Raw genomic sequence first — 20,671 nt, 5'->3', positions numbered from 1 at the left:
TTGGATGAAGCTCTCACTCCTTGTTTTTTCCATCGACAGCCCCGTCGACTGTCAAATCTTTATGGAAGTGGCTGATAATGGCTGTGCGCACACTTGCCTTCTCCTCTGGAATTCCCAATCTGTTACTGTCGTCAAGATAAATTGGCCAACTTGAAACTGACACTGCAGAAGTGTGTGTGTGTATTTGTGTGTGTCCGAGCCAAGTCTCCATTATGTCTGAATAGGAGATCTCTCTTCTTACCTAGAATCTGCCTGTTTGCAAGAATGTGACACACACAGGCTTTGTGTGCGCGCATGCATGTGCACCATCCTCTATAGTGTGCTGTTGACTTTGTCACTCTTTGTGTAGGTTCAGTAAAAGTAGGGCAAAGCTGAATATGTTTAGCTGTTTCCTCATAAGTTTCTATCGAGTCGCAATGATTGCCTGCTTGTTTGTTTATTTGCTAATTAATTGAATTGTAATTAAAACAAAATGGAAAAACATAATGAGACCAGATGGAATTAATCTCAGAATAATATGATTATATGTTGATTTCAAGTAACCAGTTTGCAGTGCTCAGTTTAGTGTTATCAGCTGGTAGCTGGTTGGTGCATATGCACACCTTTTTCTCATTTTAGTCCTCTGCTAAATTCATAAATCATAATTTGCCTCACAACCTAATTTGCTTATCTCAGTAATAGTAAGCTCTAAGCCCACAAGTTGCAGTACAGTCATGGAAGACAAATGGGATACCCCCCTCCCCCTCCGGTTGCTGTGCATATATATGATGTACCTCTAGTCACCCATAGCATCATCAGCCTCCTCCAGTGCAGGCCGCATCCAAGTCTAAGTGCCAGCCCTCAGTCAAGGCTTCACCTTCACTGATTAGTAACTATGTGGCACAGGGGCAGTTTTGCTGCACTGGACTGATTGTTATTGTTCTTTTTAGGCTTGTCAGCATATATGGTGTATTTTGGGGGCATGGGGGTATTTTAAGGTGCATTTATTTGTTTGCTGAAAAAGTTGCACACTTAAATAATGTTAAGTCACATTTATGAATCCCTGACTTCATGTTCAAGTTCACTTCAACAACAACATTTAACTATCATGTTTCTGATGATCAGGAAAAAAAGAGCTCCAGAAACAACCACACAAGCAGGGAAGGAATATGAAAACACCACATAGAAAAGACAGATCAGGGATCTTGGGTTTGAACAGAGGACTGTGTTACTGCAAGTTGCTCATCGTGTATATTAAATTAGACTGCATTAAACTTCATACTCAAAAAATACTATTTGTGATGCCACATGGGGTTACAAAAAAGCCTAAATTAAGAGGCAATTTGTTTTTTAAAAAACGGACTTATGAGTGACAGACCACATTTTAGACAAATAATTATTTTTTGCTGTTATTTAACATTTATTTATTAGTGTTGCACATGGGCAACACTGATGTTTGCTGCCTAGCTTCAACAGTAATAAAAGATCACTTTATTATTAGCCATAGCCACTAGTCGCTGCCTTAATGATAGAGGCAGCTCATGTGAGTAATAGCTAATAGTTAAATGGTTAATTTTAATGTATCCACCACCCAGATAATGTTTAGTACTTAAGTGTTGTTGAAATGGAAGCTTTACTGACCTCTCAAACTCTTTTAGAGCCCAGGCTGTCGGTCTTTAAGATGCTTCACCCAGTTGTGCTAATATTCAGTGTTCAGCTGCTAGTGGGGGCGGAGCTTTGTGCCTCCCTGACTGCAGCATTGCTGTATGTCAGCTGGAGGAAGCAAAGATGCCACTATTGGCATCAGTAAGGTTGCAAGTGAATATCTAATACCACTGTAAGTTTTTAGTAACTAGGTATGTTTACTTTATTTATTTGTTTATTTATTGCTACTGTAGATGCCTACAATATTTAAAAAATTACAGTTCTGTTTTCAGAATTTTGGTCTGCATTTATGGTTTTTTGATAAGCAGCTGGTTTCTATTGGCATTGGGGTTTTGTGAAGACTTTTCTTCAGTTCTGACTTTCAAAGGTAACATTAAACATCATAAAAGAGGAAGAGAAACGGGCTACATCAAAGTTGTGTCAAGTAACTACATAATTATGGTGTCACTATGTGTTATTACTGCACCCCATGAGCAGGTAGCACCGAAAATGGTTATTTCCTCCTTGGGTTTTCATGTGTGAAGTGTGCACTTTGGCAAAGGTTGTTTGTTTGTAAGCCTGTGCTCTTGAGCTCAGCTGGAATCAAAGCAAAACAGAGAGTCCTCAAACCACCATGGACAAATGTAATGACTAGCTAAGGTTCCTTTAGACATCTCTCAGTGTGTGAAATGGTTAGTGTGACCGTTCACCTAGTTCCCAAATCCTTCTCCCTCTATCCTCCATCCTGTCTTTTCTGCTCTGCTCTGTTAGCCTAACCATCTTAGTCTTTCTCTCAGCGCCCTCAGTCTTCGTGACTCATTTGCTACTCTTCACTTTGTTGCCATTTTACATGTTGCAGTTTTAGCTGTCATCCTTGACAGATAAACCGCCTCCCTTCCTTTCTCTTGTGACCCCCTCACTCACCCTCATACGTCTCCTTTCTTCTATATTCTCAACCACTTTATTTCATCACCACTGTTCAGCCTTCAACACTCGTTCAGTTGTCCCAAGACTTTTCTCCCTCCGCCCTTTTTTCACCCACCTAATTTTTTCCTCCCCTCTCCATGTTTCTTTAGATGTGGCCCCTGCGGAACAGGAGAAGCTCTTCATCCAGAAGCTGCGACAGTGCTGCGTTCTTTTTGACTTCCTGTCTGACCCACTGAGTGACCTGAAATGGAAGGAAGTGAAGCGGGCGGCTCTAAGCGAAATGGTGGAGTACATTACCCACAACAGGAACGTCATCACAGAGCCCATCTACCCGGAGGTGGTTCACATGGTCAGTAGAGCTGAAGGGAGTTAGGTTTGTCCTTAATGCTAAAGATGAGGCAGAAACTTTGGCTAAAAATATTGATACTCTGCTAATGTTTCCAATAAGATTTCAGTGGAGCGTTTGTGTAGTACATCATGGTTGGCCTTTTTTTTTTTTCCATTCATCCGGGTTTCAAATGTTTTTTACTGAGGCTTCTTTCAGTATTTATTTTTCCACACAGGAAACTCAGTTTTTTTTTCTTTTGTTTTGTTTTTTTACTGATGACTTAGGAAAAACGAGCAATGTGAGGCTTTATAACACTATAAAATATATATAAAGAAAGCATCCTAAGTTGAAGGCGTAAATTAGAGTTTTTGCTTTCTTCTAGTATTAACTTTGCCTTACTGATATGTAAGCCTTTTCTAAACAAGAAAATCTCTTCTCGTCACTTGTATGAGTTTTTTTTTTTCTAAAAGAATGAAGTAGGTTAAAGCCACTGGGAATGAGAGAGAAAAGGCACATGAAAGCTCTTACATTAAAAGGGGGCTTTTCCAGCAGAGGACTTTCTCTTGGCACACAGAGGGTTGCATTTTATATTTTCAGGAGCTACAGCGGTTTGTTTGGGAAGTAATGAAAGAATGGCCTTCTCATTTTTTGCGGCAGCAACTTAACCTTTAAAAAGGTTAAAAATCAAAGTAAAACAAGATTGTTATGACAGGAGGAATTGTGCTAACTAGACCTGCACTAATTGATCAGTAAGTAAGTGAGCACCACACATATTTGATTCCATGCAGATCCACCACATCCTGAGATTTGCCTGCCCAGAAATGTTATTGCACGTCACGCCACCGCAGACAACAACTGTTGCCATTTTGCTTGATATCATTACGCCAAACACGCAATCTACATGTTCGTTTACGCAATCCACTTCCTTCTGAAAGCAAAATGTAGCATGTAAAGACCTGCATTGTACGTGGTTACATTATAGGGTTAATGTATTCACCAGTAATCGGCCATCATTTGTAGCTTTTTCCTTATTTCCACAGGCCTGTCAATCTGTATATTTATTCAGTGGGTTGGTGGTCTAATGTCTATTTGACTTGTATCCAATTTCAGTTAAATTAACCGTTTATTAGTTCATATTGTACAATGTGAGAGGTCCCGGGTTCAACTCCCGGAGGAGCCCCCAATTATGTTATGTCCCATCTAGGGGTGGCCAGACCACAACATAAAGCCGTTTCATCCTAGGCTCATCCCAACCACCAGACCTTTTGTTGTCACTTGCCCAGTGCTGTTTGCCTGTCCACCTAGGGGTGGACTTCCTTTTTGTTTGATTATAGTTTTGTCATGTTTTTCTTAGTTGGGGAGGCAAGTTGCTATCATTTGGTTTAATAACAAATCAACATATTGTAAATAAATCATTATCAAACTTTACCACAATTGAGCTCATTAAGTCCTCATTGTTTGATGTACATGAAAGAGCTGAACACAACATGGAAACACCATTGTCAGCCAGCTCATTTGTCTGAATGAAGGCCCTGTTAAGTTGTCGGTGTTTTATGATAAATATGAATTTAAATTAAATTGTTTATGATGGAAACAATATAATTGTGAATTATTGTATCCAGTTGCATTCTTCTGTTCACGTCAACAATAAAGCATTTAACTCGGTTAAATGGAGCATAAAAACAAAACAGAGAATATTTGAGTTTTACACTCGCTTGTTGTTTGAGAGAATAAAGCTCAGTTGTTTCATGAGTTTCCTGAGACTATCACAGTCTTTACGAGAGAAGACAGCTGATAAGTTTTTTTTTCATAGTTGTGCAGCAGTTGTGTTTGCATTTCTATATTATTAACCAGCACACAATGTGACCTTTAAATTGCATCTTTTTATAACTTTGTTCCCATTTTGAAAAGATTACCTGTAATGTTCAGAAATGCATATAGAGGTTACATAAAATGCAGTGTCCTCTTTTTATTTGTGGCTTTTGTTCTTTTTTTTTTTCCTCGTCTTTTTTCTCTTTTTCATTTTAAAATGAAGAAAGTGCCCTTGGTTATTGGTTGAAGTGCAGCACAGCGCAGCACAGCGCAGCACAGCGCAGACAGTCTATCTACCTTGTAGCCTGTCTTTTCAAACAAGGCACTCAGTGTTTTAGTAGGCCACCTGCACTGTCCCATGATCTGCCTTGTGGGGAAGAAGCCCACAGGGGAGTCAGTTGACACTGTGAGAGACCAGAAACACAAGATACTTGGATTATTGTGGGCTAAACCCTTGGGGCCCAATTACAAGGACAAAGCTACTATTACCCTAGAAAGAAAACATATTTTATGGTCAATCAGTCTTTTTTTCTTTTTTATTTATTTGAAATATCTTTTATAACTATGTTTAGTTTAACGGTGGGCAATATTTTATGTCAAAAATATCTCTTTAATATCCTAAAGTTGTAGTTTATATCGTTCCCTAACAAAACAACAAATTGAAGTCTGCTTAAATTGCATGCAGTCATTTACAGTAAACATAAACATTTACAGTAAGCTATCGTTTTCCTTTTTACTTGTTTCAGTTTGCTGTGAATATGTTTCGAACGTTGCCTCCATCATCCAACCCAACTGGAGCAGAGTTTGATCCTGAAGAGGATGAGCCAACACTTGAAGCTGCATGGCCTCACCTCCAGGTTGACATTTTATTCATTCAGTTTTCTGCACACAAGTCGAAAAACGTTTATTTCTAACCTAGAAGACACTCAGAGATTGATTATAATGTGCTTGCATATATTCTGCTTTTGTCTGTTGCAGCTCGTCTATGAATTTTTCCTTAGGTTTTTAGAATCGCCTGACTTCCAGCCAAACATAGCGAAGAAATACATCGACCAGAAGTTTGTTATGCAGGTAAGAAGAGGGCCTAATATTTTTTTCACGGAACTCTGAAAATCTATTATGTGGTTAAAAATAAATCAAGAGAATGGTAGTAACCAAAAAGTTTGAAAAGCAAAATAAATAATAATATTAACATTTCACTTCCCATCTCTCAAAGCTCCTAGAACTATTTGACAGTGAGGATCCCAGAGAGAGAGACTTTCTCAAGACCACCCTCCACAGGATCTATGGAAAGTTCCTGGGGCTGAGAGCATACATCAGAAAACAGATCAATAACATTTTTTATAGGTGAGTTCATTTTGGATAAGCTAAATGCTCCTTTGTCAAGAGTTTGTTTATTGCTACTGAACAAGTCTGAACTTGTTCTTACAGGTTTATCTATGAGACAGAGCACCATAACGGTATAGCTGAACTACTGGAAATACTTGGAAGGTATGGCGCTGGTGTGCGAGCTTTGGATTTCATAATAAGCACAAGGTGTCCTTGTGTTTCTTATGAAATCTGAGTTGTTGTTTTTTATTTTAGTACAAAACACATTAAACTAAATGTAAACTCTTTCTGAATATGAAGGCTGTAAGTTCTTCTCAAGCTGTTGCATCATGCCAGACAGTGTTTTAGATGTTCTAATGATTCTTTAATGGGTTTTTCTTTTTTTCCCCTCTTTGACAGCATAATCAATGGATTTGCCTTACCACTAAAAGAAGAGCACAAGATTTTCCTGTTGAAGGTTTTATTGCCTCTGCACAAAGTCAAATCACTCAGTGTCTACCATCCACAGGTAAACCATACAAGCTTTTTTAAATATTTTTAATATAAATTTTTTTTTTAAAAATATTTACGTATACATATTTATATGATTTGTGTAGAGACTCCTGTTTTCATGAGAGCAGCAAGTCATTCATTCACTACATGTCTCAGCCAGTCGTCTCGTGTCCCCTTTCCTTTTAATTTGCTTGTGCATCGGTTCAGATACTTTGACTGTCCAATGAATGTATTTGTTTGTGAATTGCAGCTGGCCTACTGCGTGGTGCAGTTTTTGGAGAAGGACAGCACTCTAACTGAGCCGGTATGTCTAATAAAAACATGCTAGGGTAGTTCTCATTTAGCTTTATGCTGTTTGTCGAAACTTTGTAATTTATGTGCCTTGAGTTTGAGTTTTACACTGTGACGCCTTGTTTTTCATTCAGTGTATTTTCCTTATTTTTAATCTCAAAGCTGCTATCTGTTTATTCTTCCTGATTGGTTATTTAGGTGGTAATGGCTCTACTAAAGTACTGGCCGAAGACTCACAGCCCCAAGGAAGTGATGTTCCTCAATGAGCTGGAGGAGATCTTGGATGTTATTGAGCCCTCTGAGTTTGTTAAGGTGCAAGAGCCTCTCTTCAGACAGCTGGCCAAATGTGTTTCAAGCCCCCACTTCCAGGTACCGGATGGATAATCACAATTTTCATAACCCTGCAAAGAAGTGCTTAAGTTGTAGTGGCTGTGACTCCTAAATAAACACTGTATATGTTCTCTTTAGGTGGCCGAGAGAGCTCTGTACTACTGGAACAACGAGTACATCATGAGCCTGATCAGCGACAACGCAGCAAAGATTCTGCCAATTATGTTCCCCGCTTTGTACCGCAACTCAAAAACCCACTGGAACAAGTAAGCTGCATCTCCACAGCAGATGTGCTGGTGTGGAGATGGTTCTGTGTGTACTTTTGATTACACATAACATCAATCTGACACGATGCCTGGCAGAGTAGTTCACATATTTCCCTCAGTTACTTTTCATATCTCAACTCTATTCACATCACTCTAGACTCAAATTAAAACTGGCTTAAAGGGGGCATAATCCCTATACATGTTTGCACTCATTCTGTCAATATGTTTCATTTAATGCCACCTGTTTAAAATGTATGTTTTAAATTTTAAGTCAGTCTGTAGTAATAATTTTAGGTTTGATCCTCCAGGGCAAAAGTGACCTTTACACAAATGCTGCTGCTCTTATTTGACTCTCAATACCTTTTCCTTGTGTTCATAGAACCATCCACGGCCTCATCTACAATGCTCTGAAGCTTTTCATGGAGATGAATCAAAAGCTCTTTGATGATTGCACACAGCAGTACAGGGCTGAGAAAAACAAGTAAGCATCAAAGTCTCATCTTCCTTCAGTCTTTTAAAGCGATGCTGAAGTGGGGCATAATTACAGTAAGCCTTAATGCTGCGGATGAATTGTTGTGTTGGATTTCACATTAATCAGAGGATTGGAACCGATTAGTGACAGGAGGGTTGGTGCTTTGTTAAACAGGGAAAAGGCAAAGTCAAAAGAACGCGAAGAGGCTTGGCTCAAGATTGAGAACCTCGCCAAATCAAATCCACAGGTGAGCAGTATGCGAAGTTATTTAAGCACAATCCCTTCTTAACTGTTTGTGAGTCTGTTTGTGTGTCAACCTATATGATATGCACTCCTGACCCTAACTGTTTGGACAGGTAGTCTCTGTGCTGAAGTGCTGCCGGTGAATTGGTAAATACTGCATTCAAGTACCAGATTCAGTCTCATAATATGCAACTGAAGTCAAAATGCATAATATGGCTTAAAAACAAATGCTACATATGTTTTCCTCATAACGAACTAAGGCCAGGTTGTCCTTTTAAACCCCTAGCACCAAATGTGGTGGTGATCCTGACACAGCTTGGATATGTGTAGTGAATGCTGCATGGTGAATGCAGATGTATAGAGGTGCAGTGTGTGTGTGTGATAGTCGAATTTTCCTTATTTTGCAGGATATACAGAAGCAAGCAGCTAAAGATGATTGCAGTCTGATGAGTCAGTTAAATGGCATCAGTCTGATAGAGGATGGAGTCAGCATTTTTGTAAAAATAATGGTTTTGATTGAGTGAATGGACTGTTTTAAAACAAATACAAAGTTCTTTCTGTGCTAGTGCATACACACTCCAATTAAGCCAATTCATTGGAATTTATTTTACCATCTGTGATGTCATTACCGAAACACAGAGCCTAAAGGAAAAACTGAAAATGTGTAAAACTGTCCAAATACTTGGGTCCAGGTGTGTTTTCTGCGTGTTCTGTGTGTAAAATTGTTGCTGAATTCTAGTTTCCTTTCTGTTCTTTCCTGTTGAGGTTTTGTTTAGTGGTATTTGCTTAAACCCTAGCTTAGAGATTCATTTCCCCCTCCCTAGTAATACCACTAGTAACAGTGGAAAGATCTTTGAGGAACAGTGTGTGTAGTTGTGGTGAATGGTTGAATTGGGAATTTCTATCCTTCTATGAGAGATCTAAAAACTATGGGAGTCATTTTAATTGGGCTAAAAATTTGGTGTGAGGAATCCAAAATAATTTCTTTAAAACTAAAATCAGCATGAAATACGATGGTATTTTGTTGCTAGGCGTCATTAAAGGAAAATTTCAGCATTGAAGTGTAAAAATTGATATCACCTTTATACCTTTAGACTAAACTGGGAACTAAAACTAGCATTTGATTACATTAGCTTAGCACAAGACTGGCTAGCCGTTTCATGCTAAGCTAATTGCTACAAGCATCTGCTAGTTGTAGCTTATTTACAATATAGCCATGAGAGCTGGTATTAATATGAATGAGTATATTTCCCAGATACACTCAGCAAAAGCAAAAACGTAACATTTCCACCCCAAAGAGCACAACTTGGCTTCATTGTGCTTCAGGTACAATCAAATATTTAGTTTAGTATCTTTTTTTTAAATTTTCTAAATCTGATACAATATTTTTTATATTTCCTTAGTAAAAACTCAAATTTCTAAAATCATTACTTAATGTTTTCAATCATTTTGATTCCAACACACTCTTGTTCCTTTTTTAAATCATTCACTGACTTTTGGATTAATTCTTCTTTGCATGCAACTGAAAGTCTTTTCTCCATTCTTTTTGTTTCTTTTTTTCATCATAGTTCTCTATCTATGTTCATTCCTCTGACCTCAATAGTCCTGTAGCAATGGAGACGGATGTCCCTTTGATAGAAGATGTTCAGAGGTTAAAAAAGACAGTTGAGGAGGGCGCAACTCAGGTAAACCTGACTTTCTCTCTGTCTCTTTTTTCCCTTAAAATTACCAAATACTTTAAACACAACTAGCTACAGATAGCAGTTTTATTCATTATTATTATTATTATTATTGCAACCCCAATTCAATAAAAGTTGGGAAACTGTAAAATGCAGATAAACCCATATTTTATTTGCAGTAGAGCACAAAAAATATTAAGTATTTACACTCAAGAAATATATAATGTTAAGAAAAAAAATTTTTTTATTTGATGGTAGACATCATTCATCTCAGACAGTTGGGAGAGGGCCATGTTTACCACTCTGTAGCCCCTCTTTTTTTCCTAAAAACTGTCTGTAAATGTGAGGCGACCCCGTTAATGGACTTTCAGGAGAGGAATGTTGTCCCATTCTTGTGTCTTATAGGATTCCAGCTACTGTCCTGGATCTTTTTTGTCTTTTCCTTTTTTTGTGTGTTTGTTTGTCTTTTTGTTTCATGGTGCACCAAATGTTTTCAGTTGGTGAAACGTTTGGACTGCAGGCAGGCCAGTTCAGCTTCTACTATGAGCTGCGGTTGTATTTGAATGCAGTATGTGGTTTAACATTGTCTTGCTGAACTATGCAAGGCCTTTACTGAAAGACAACTTCTGAATCTGACCACTTGTTGCTCTTTTAACATTGAGGTTGCCTTTTCACATGTGCAAGCTGTTCTCTAAAAAGAACGTCACATTTCGATCCGTCTGAGTTGAAAGCTGTTTTCTGCTTTGGCCCAGAGAAGACCATGTTGATCATGTTCACATATGGCTTCTTCTTTGCATGATAAAACTTTAATCTGCATTTGCGGCTGGCACGGAGAACTGTGTTCACAGACGGTGAATTGTAGAAGTGTCCCTGAGCTGGGTCATGTTTGTTTTTAACGAAGTGCTGCTTGAGGGGTCAAAAGATCCCAGGCATCCAGTGTTGATCTTCAGACATGTCCCTCGCACACAGAGATTTCTCCACATTCTGTGAATCTTTTGATGGTATACACTATAAATGATGAGATCTCCAAAGTCTTCACAATTTTACAACAAGGACAATTATCCTGAGATTGTTCACAATTTGTAGATGCAGTTTTTTGCAGATGTGCCCATCTTTATTAAAAAAAAAGAAAAAAAGAAAAACAACAACTCTCTGTTAGATGCTTTTTTTTAATGCCCAGTCATGTTACTGATCTGTTGCCAATTAACCCAATTAGCTGCTAAATGTTCCTCCAGCTGTTTCTTTTGAAGTACCACTAAGTTTCTAGCCTTTTGTTGCCCTTTCCCAACTTTTTGAGGTGTTACTGCCATCAAGTTAAAAACAAGTCACGTTTTTTTCTTAGCATTATACTTTTTTCCCCATTTGATATGTTTTCTATACTCTACTGTGAGTGAAATGTGAGATCAGCAACATTGCATTGTTTTTATTTACATTTTCCCCGGCGTCCCAACATTTTGGAATTGGGGTATCATTGTTATTATTAGCTACAATGGACTACTGGAAAACCACTTTGTGTGTGTGTGTGTGTGTGTGTGTGTGTGTGTGTGTGTGTGTGTGTGTGTGTGTGTGTGTGTGTGTGTGTGTGTGTGTGTGTGTGTGTGTGTGTGTGTGTGTGTGTGTGTGTGTGTGTGTGTCCATGCTTCTTTTTGTGTGTTGTGATGGTAGTTTAGAGTTCAGTATTATGCAAATGACTAAAAACTGTATAAAGTATATTGCATTAAAGCTATTGTGTAGTTTGTAACTTGTTGGATCATGATATCTGTCGCTGTCCTGAAGATTATTTAATAACCCTGAAAATAAAAATGAGCCCAACTTTTCACCTCTTGTTCTTTTCTGTTATTCGAACAGTTGCAGCATGAGCAGCGGAAAGAGCGACCCATGATGCGACGCAAATCGGAGTTGCCTCAGGATATCTACACCACAAAAGCCTTGGAGTCCCACCGCAGAGCTGAAGACATGTTGACCACCCACGATGGACTCTAGGTCCCACCATCTGCTGGCTCTTGGTTCAACTAACCCTCCTACACTCTACAGCCATGGACATCTTTTATGCCCGGGTGCCAGAGTTACACTGGCGATCCAAGCTGGGCTTTCCATCCCCTCCCGTCAGTCCCCTCTCCCAGAATATTTAGTTTTCCTTATTCCTGCTGCTCCAGCACAGAAAACCTGTATCCACCTCCCTCCAATTTCTGCTTTCTCAGGTTTTTTTTTCTTTATTTGAAGAGGAGTAGTAGTATATGTGTGTGACTTTTAGACTCGTATTTTCTCATCATTTTCCTCATTTGTTCACCTTCCATTCTCCTCTCACGTCACGGTGCGCTCACTGTAAATGTGGAACCTGAGAGTACAGACAGCACAACACAGGTTCTTCATTCCTTCTTACAAATGTGTTCACAATGGATGGATACGGAAAATTAGGAACTGCCTGACTAAATGTCTAAGGATCGTCTCTTGGTCTTTTCTTTGTTTTCTTTCAAAGGGAACAAAAACAGACCCGATTGGTTCAGATAGAAGACGCAACTTTCTGTTACCTGTTGTATGTTTTCTTTATTTTTGCTGTAACACGCATCTTGTCAGTGCCAAGACTGTTGTGTTCTGTTCGATTCATGTTTGTATCTGTGACTTTAACAGGGACACCTGACGTTGTTTCCAGTCACTGGTGTTTTGGGGTTTGTTTGTTTTTCTTTATTTGTTGTTGTTGTTTTGGTTTCTTTTTCCACTTAAGACCAAACTGAGGCCTGTCCTTAGCCTTGCAATCTCCCGAAAAGATGGATAGTAAAGACTTAGTTGTCCTGTGGACATCTTGACACTTTTCATTTATTGTTTTGTGCCATATGCCGTTCTTTTGTATGCTTGCTAATTGACATTCATTGGCAATATTTAAAAAAACAAACAAAAGCAAAACAAAAAAACAGACCATGGTAAAGCCTACAGTTCAAACAATGGTACTGCATGAAAATTGTGTATTTGCTGCCTATGTTGTTGGAATTGGTTGTAGCAAGGTGTTGTAAGCTCTCAGTCACATGTAACAGGTGCCTGCTGACTAGAAATGCAGAGCATGGTGCATTCACGTGATGATGTAAGATAGGGTATGAATATATTTATATAAAATAAATGGGGAAAATGTAAAGGGGAATGCAATAGAGTTTTTCCTGTGTTGAATAGAGAATTTACACCTGCAAACTCAATTTGTTCGTTTTTAGCATTACTCAGAACATTTGCTCATTATGTTTATTGAATAAGTTGGTTTAATATCCTCCAAGAATTAAATATGGAATTGGTTTATTATCGAACAGAAGTTTTTCCGATTTTTTGTTTGTTTGTTTTGATTTTTCAAGCCCGACCACAAGAGTTACCAAATGTAAAGACGTAGCATGTTTGTTTTGCTACCAGTCCTACTTTCACTTTTCTAGTTTGTAGGTTTTATAAATTGTGTCCTTCTCAGCGAGGAAGATTTTTAAAGTTCAGGAAATATTTTCCAGTCAGTACCATTGTTTAAACCAAGGTCTGCTAGAGGTCTTCATATTCGATGTGTTGTATTTCTTTGTATTGTCTCTGGAGGTTAATAGTGTGGATGTCAGGTTTTGGATTTTTTTTTTTTTTCTTTCTTTCTTTTTTCCGGCCGTTCGGATTGCTCCGCGCTGAAACACGCCGGCGTGAAACGGCCGCAAAAATACCAGATGCTGAAAATAAACTGACATTGTGACTTGGCTTGTTAACTGTATTAATACTGTATTTGCTTGAATGCAAAAAGATGTAAATTAAAACTACCATGTTAAACATGTACCTTTTACCCTGGAGGAATGCCATTCACCAAACTGATTTCTGTTTATGAAACAGTCCTGCTTGCTGGGAGAGATGTTTTAATGAATTTTAATGAGTTTGAGTCAGAGGTCGGAGGTTTCCTTTTAGTGCTGAAAAACAAGTCGACCGTGACGAGAAGAGATGATTTAAAAATGATTCGGTGGCTTGTTCTCTTTCTGCAGGATCTTCACAGATCTTTTAATTTTAACATATTATTTCCAAAACATAACTTAAAGTGTCCTTTTTGTATGTGACCTGTACTATATGCTTCATTTAATATTGTATATATGATTTACCTTGTTTCATGTAGTGTTATATATATCTAGATTAATTTTGTACAAATTGTCCCTCTGTACAGAATAAAACATCAATAGCAAGTGAAAGAAGTCGATCTGGCACATACCGTCTTATTGCTCCTCTTTTTGGCTATACTTTCAGCATCATGAGAATTTAGGAAATGGCTCTTATTTTTATTATTAAAAGTTTCCTCCTCCATCAAATAACTGAAAAATATCCATGCCCATTGTGTGAACCTATCCCTGTCTTTAGTGGTGTAAAAATTCAAATGAATAAAGAGATTATTTGAATATATATTTTCAACCATGCATCCATTCTGACTTTACTATCCAGACGTCTTGAATGAAATACACGTGATATGCACATTTACCACAGCGATGAAGAGTATCGGCTCACAAAAAACTCATCATTAATTAATCAGGGTGTTGCGTTACTTATTCTTTTTTACAAATTTACAATCATGCGTGTAAATCTATACAGATTATAATAGTGTGCCACACAGGGATACACTTCCAAACACCAGATTCATCAGCTTAAATTTCTGTTACTATAAACTGAAATGAGGATAAATCTGAGATAATACAAAATATACTAAAGGCACAATTTGGATAACTGTTTTATATAACATAATATATATTGAATACTTTTTGGCATAAAAATACATATTTTACATGCATAAGTTTGTGTCAAATGGCATATAGCTGTCTTCAATTTTCCTGCATGTTCTATTTAAAAGCAAAAAGAGACAAAATTACAACCAGCATCAACTTAAAACACGTTGATTAAATTTTAACGTCAACAGGCAAGTAAAACCTCTGGCAGTGCGTTGTTTTGGCCACAAGGGGGAGGCAGATCACTGAAAATCGCTTGCTGTAGTCGAAAAAGATGCACAGAAACATCTGCAGTACCACTTAAAACTATAAGCATCTCAGCACTGATGCAGAAGTGCAGGCCATCCAGACTGTCTGGATGCATTCGCAGTAAATAAAAGCCAATATCATTCACATCTCAACCAAATAGAAATTTCTCATAATCAATCCCTCACACACACATTGCAAAGAAAATGTCAGTCTTGCTTCAAGCAACAGCAGCACCGCAATACAACTAATTTATCAGTGCTTACTGTGAAACATGTTTGCAATCAGTATTTGTCATTATCATTATTATTATTATTGATGTTTTTGTTATTTTCCAATATAAAACCTGCAAAAAGAGAGCCAATATATTACCTGACTTGATTATGTGGAGATTGTTTGTTTTTCCTTGCCAGTTGGCTGTGTTGCAAACACACATATTTTGTTCCACTTTCCAATTTCTTTAGCTGAAACAAAAAACAAAAATGCCAATGATAAAAGTCTGACAGGCGTGAATTTCATTTTTTCCCACCAATAACGTGATTTCCAAAAAGCTATTAGCTGAAAACTTTGGATATTTCAGTACGATGTGCAGTATGTCATTAAAAAATGAAGGAAACTGGACATATTGGAGACAAAACAAGAAGTGGCAGGCCTAAAAAGAAACTACAGTATATAGACTAGTACTAGTAATGTTAACTAAAGCCTCATCAAAAATCATCAGGGAGAAAAGGCTGAATTATACAGAGGCCAGTTTATACCAGAACTGGACTGAAAAACCAGTGACAACAGTTCAAATCCTGGTGGAGGTCAGGAGAGAGGTAAAGCAATGAGTGTCTACAGCCATCTGTAAAACACAGTGGAGACTCTGTCATGATCTGTGGCTCCCTTTCAGCCAGGTGTTGGTGTTATTCCCAAATTTGATAGGGTCATAAAAAGAAACGTATCAGATTTTGATCCACCGTTGATACCATCTGGTATTGTCTCTTATCTGCTATATTTCCATATTTGTTTACACATGTTCCAATAAATCACTGCATTTTCCAGGTAAAATATGATATCATAAAGAAATGAGGGGTGAGTTTTTACAGCACTGTAAATGAATACCCAAGATTGTGAGAATTGATCATATTTAGGTGGCAAGTTTTAAATGTTTTCTATTTATATTAAGTAGATATCATACTTGTTTTTTACTTAAATATATGTGGCATCACATAAAACAGTAATAAATGAATATCTTTGTTAATAGAAGAGAATAGAGGAGAATAGAATAGAATAATCACTTCTAGGATATAGAATGTATAAGTTATATACACTTAAGAATATAAGTGAAATTTGTCTATATTATTAGTAAGGAAAGTTTACAGAGTACTAGAATATAAATATATACTACAGTGTACAATCATCATTGCAGGCATTAAAATCCCACTGGCCTTAATATACAGTCATGGTTCATGAAGTGTAGCATGGAGGATCAAAACAGTATTAAAATAAAAAAACAATTTATTGTGTAAAAGTAGGTTAATACTCGAAATTTAACTGGAAATTCTGTAACTAAAAATCAAGCAAATTTTGCAAAAACAGTCAACATGTGATTTATTTCATTATTTATATCTTATTTCATCTGCCAGTTTTAGTTATGCAGTTATTCAGTGTAGTGACTTCATGCTCCCGCACTGAACAGATTGGATTTGAGAAAGTGGTGTGTACGTATGTGTGTGTGTCTGTCTGCAAATTCTCTTCACTTGGAAAGATAGAGAGAGAAAATAGAGACTCACTCTTTTTTTTATTACTGCACATGCTTTCTGGAAAACTTCCTGTTAGTAATGAGTGTTTTGTTTTTGATGTCATTGTCTTCCTGTAACAGTTGGCTGCAGTAGCTTATCTCCCTTTGCAGAAAGAGTATTAAATCTTGATCTTACTAAAGGTGAAGATGAAGTCACGAAGGATTGGTGAGCGGAAGGCCAAGTGTAAACAAGTCTGTTTGTTTTTCGGAAGAGGATGATTTCAAGGAAAATAGACATTGGTTGTTCCCCAGAGACATTTCGGGAAAGATCTGCTGCCTTGTCCTGAGCTGACACCACTGATGAAAATAACTCTGAAGTACAAAGTTGGCCCGAGGGTCCAATGTTGTAAACTCAGACTAACTTCATTAAAAGAAGGTAAGTTAGGTAGAGAGCGAACAGGGCGCTGATTGTACTTTGATTGTACATTTTATTTGTTGAGGATGCAGCACTAAAACCATCGGTACATAATCATCATCCTATGTGTGTCGTCTCTGTGTGACTGATGCATTTATATGATTACAATCTGATGGGTCATGATCGCAGTCATGCACAGTTTATATTATTGCAGCACCTCAAGAATAATTGGATAATAGGGTAAAATTTGATTTTTATTACATTAAAAGTTACCAAAACAATCGACTTGGACAGTTTACATCTTCTCACAGTATGTTTAACGTAATTCTGTTGTAGTTGCAAAGAGCCACAGGCACACTTTTACAAGCTCTGCCATATAAATACTTCCCATGTCCAACAATAAAAGTATGACAAATGCAAAACATAAACGTCACATTACAATACATATGCATTGTTGTATTGCATTTGATTATCAAAGGTAACCACCAGTATTTCATTTTATCCAATCAGTTTAGCCCAGATTTGATGAGATGAGACCCACTAAGCATATTTCCAAGGGACTTGTGACCAAGTAGGCAGCAGTAAAAGCTGTAGACAGTATAATATATTATACAGTATAATATAAAAGATACAAAAGCAGATAATGCTAAAACAAACATGAGGGTAAGTTAGATTACAGATGTAATATATTTCTTATATGTTCAGGTTTTGTACATAAAAATACACGCTGAAACATAAAAGCATCCCACGGCTGCTTGTAATCCTATTTTACGTCCGATGGAGACTGCAGGAAATTGAAGATTTAAGCCAAAACAGCAAGATTACAATTACATCCAGATGATACGCAGTCACGAGCCAAAATGCGAAGATCTAAATTGTCACATGTCAACATCAAACTGTAAAAAAGCTAAATAAATAGGAGAGCTTTAGTGTTTCTCTGATGCCCTTATTTGGCCTGGAGAATCAGTTGTTTTAGTGCAGCTGCCAAACACTTCTAAGCAGAACGCCTTAATGTACTGTGACTGCAGTTATAATGAAGGATTATCGGCTCAATTTCTGCGAATGATTCTGTATATTAACTGTGACCTGATGAAAACCTGCAGTCTGGGTGTCAGCCTGCTTCTTTTCTCGGGGCTTATTGAGCGGGATCATCGAGGGTTTGCTTATATCACCAGTTCTCAAAGTGGGGTCTGGAGACCATGACGAAAAAGATAATTTTGTAGGAATGGTAACAGAAAGGGACCATGTACCAAAAAAACCATCACTTACCTCTGAAGTGTTTCAACCTTTAGGTTGAAAGGTTTTAGAATGCAAAAAGGTTAAATGGCATGTAGGAATACAAAAGTAGTAAGCGTTTAGAAAACAGATGTCAGGATTATGAGGGGATTTGTACATTTTACCCTCCTTGTAAGAGTCCCCATGTCCCCTTAAGTGCAATCACTGATCAATTTCTTAACCCTCTCAAGGCAGGCGTTGCCGATTTGCAACAGTTAAAAACTAACAACCTGATTACACCACATACATATTCACTCAGACGTACCACTGCAGGACTTGGTTGTGCATTAGCAACAAAAAGTTTAATTTGAGCCTGAGAGGGTTAAAGACAAAGATGTTTTACTGACGGTCCCCAACATTATATGCTAGAAAAACAATACATTTTATATGTCATCACATTTGGTTTCTCTGTTTATATTTCTAACTTGACCAACATTCCAGACTTGCCCATTGGGATTATAATCTTCTAGGTCCAGTCCTTGTACAGACTATGAATGCAGAAATTGAGTGAAAACCAAATTGAAATCAAAAAGCAGCAGAACACCTTCACAAAAGGAAAAGGCTGGAATACTGCTTTGTATTTTCAAGGAATTTAACATTGCACTAACTGATACTCTTGTTTGTAAAATGTATTGCAGGAATAAAGCCAATGCCAAAATTAATTCTTACTGATCCCGGTCCTCTGTCAAATCCCACAGCTTCTCCTGGGATTGTGTATCGCAGTGTGTTTTCCTGCCAAGTTGTCCTCACCTGCCCCTACCTTACTCACAGGTGGCTCGGAGCCAAGCCTAACAGACTGCTGGAAGGGAAACTCGCCACCATCTGGAATATCACAGCCTGCCAGAAACAACCGAAGCCAGCTCAAAGACAAAAGTTACATTTACGTACTATTGTGTGTGGACCAGTATGCGTCTTTTTAAAGTAAAGCTATTTCTTTATTATTTTATCCACACGGAAGAAGTGATATTAAAATCCATTTGATGTAAGATAACGTGTTAAGTAAATGCCACATATATGTAGCATTTACTACATATATGTATGTATCATTTACTACATATATGTATGTAGCATTTACTACATATTTGTGGCATTTACACATATGGAAAAAATGCACATAGAGAAAAAATGCAAAGCTTAAAGGGAATACCGTACATTTAAACAAGCACATATTTCTAATACCTTATGACAGAAAACACACTGTAGGGGATCTGTAGTGCTGGTTATGATTTCTTTCTCAAACCACAAGTTGCCATGCGCATATTTTGTGCCTCGTTAGTATGTATAATTTTCTTTTTCAGTCCCTTTCTTGTTTGCCAGGAACTCCAGGCTTACAGTTTAAGCTATTATGCATGCTTTTTTGGCGTAAACAACACTTTTTTCTAATATAGAATATCTACTGTATAGGAGCCACCCACAGAGTGTCATATCCACGGATCTTCTTCTGCTTGTCTCTTGGGAATGAGACACTTTTTTCTTTTTACTTAAATTAGCATGTTCAAGCTATTACAATTCATATGCACTCTTTTATGTTTGCTTGTTTCAAAGGTGAAAGGAAGACATAAAAGCTATTATGCAGATGACATGTTTGCATGTGTGAGGCTGCGTATCGGGATTAGTCCTAAAATCTCCAAATATCAGTGAAGCTGAAATGTTTTACAGGAGCGAGAAAGGGTTCAAAAACAAGGTACAGTGCTGTGGGGGTGAATAAACAAATATTAAAACAATGCCATCAGTCCATCCATTTATTCTCTTCTGGGAGAGCTGGAGCCTATCCCAGCTACCATAGGGGGAGAAACAGGGGACACCCTGTACATGTTGCCAGGCTATCGGTGGGGCTTACAATAATGCACTGTACCATAATCTGGTGCTCTACATTTCTCTGAACATGTGTAATGCAAAGCAATACAATACTGTACACACACAGACACACATGATACCAGTAGTTTTTTTTTTTATTCTGTTTCGATTTTTCTTGCTTTGAGCTGATGTAACCAGTACATTTCCCCAGCGTGGGATCAATAACATCTCATCTACATGTCATTATGTTTTGAGTTGACATAGATCTTTCACATTTGATGACCCACATAAGTATGAGACAGCTTGCATAAATAAAAACAAACAAACAAAAACAAAGAAAAAATAAAACGTATGAATGAAGCAGAGAGAAGAAAAATTATGCTCATGTCGAATTTTGACTTGATTAGAAATGCAGGATTTCAAGTGGATAGGAAAACCTTGAAATTATTTGAATGTCATGTCACAAATAAGCTGTAATATTGGAATGTTTACTCATCAATAACCTTTAAAATACCATCATGATAACTTAATTCGTGACAAATGAAAGAAAATTGAATACTAATCCAGGGAAAACATGCACGGCAGCATTTTACTTACCTCAAAAGCCTCAGTGAAGCTTCGATGAACTGCAGCCAGTAATTGCAGATAGCTCAGAGATTTTCCTGGCTTAATCCTACAGGGGGAGTTGTTACTCTGCAGGTACTCGAGCAC

General features: G+C 37.6%; 1 protein-coding gene and 1 long non-coding RNA gene across 3 annotated transcripts in view; one reads left to right on the top strand and one right to left on the bottom strand.

Annotated features, from left to right (window-relative positions):
• ppp2r5ca (protein phosphatase 2, regulatory subunit B', gamma a) overlaps window positions 1-14,187 on the top strand; it is a 26,429-nt gene extending 12,242 nt beyond the window's left edge. For both annotated transcript variants that reach the window (XM_085142616.1, XM_085142617.1), the window contains 13 exons: window positions 2,700-2,899; window positions 5,437-5,547; window positions 5,669-5,761; window positions 5,907-6,037; window positions 6,122-6,181; window positions 6,419-6,527; window positions 6,762-6,815; window positions 7,001-7,171; window positions 7,271-7,398; window positions 7,778-7,879; window positions 8,045-8,117; window positions 9,682-9,798; window positions 11,641-14,187. In XM_085142616.1, the coding sequence (XP_084998742.1) occupies window positions 2,700-2,899; window positions 5,437-5,547; window positions 5,669-5,761; window positions 5,907-6,037; window positions 6,122-6,181; window positions 6,419-6,527; window positions 6,762-6,815; window positions 7,001-7,171; window positions 7,271-7,398; window positions 7,778-7,879; window positions 8,045-8,117; window positions 9,682-9,798; window positions 11,641-11,775 (1,484 nt within the window). In that variant the 3' untranslated portion in view covers window positions 11,776-14,187. The remainder of the gene's footprint in view (window positions 1-2,699; window positions 2,900-5,436; window positions 5,548-5,668; window positions 5,762-5,906; window positions 6,038-6,121; window positions 6,182-6,418; window positions 6,528-6,761; window positions 6,816-7,000; window positions 7,172-7,270; window positions 7,399-7,777; window positions 7,880-8,044; window positions 8,118-9,681; window positions 9,799-11,640) is intronic.
• LOC146496296 (uncharacterized) overlaps window positions 13,375-20,671 on the bottom strand; it is a 32,548-nt gene continuing 25,251 nt past the window's right edge. Inside the window, exon 2 of the long non-coding RNA XR_014871071.1 lies at window positions 13,375-20,671. This is a non-coding gene — a long non-coding RNA (uncharacterized LOC146496296).

The sequence above is a fragment of the Neolamprologus multifasciatus genome, chromosome 19, assembly GCF_963576455.1.
Source record: "Neolamprologus multifasciatus chromosome 19, fNeoMul1.2, whole genome shotgun sequence".
In the NCBI taxonomy this organism is placed as follows: Eukaryota; Metazoa; Chordata; class Actinopteri; order Cichliformes; family Cichlidae; genus Neolamprologus; species Neolamprologus multifasciatus.
The sequence above is the reverse complement of the archived record's forward strand: the minus strand, read 5'-3'. Positions and strand labels throughout refer to the sequence as shown.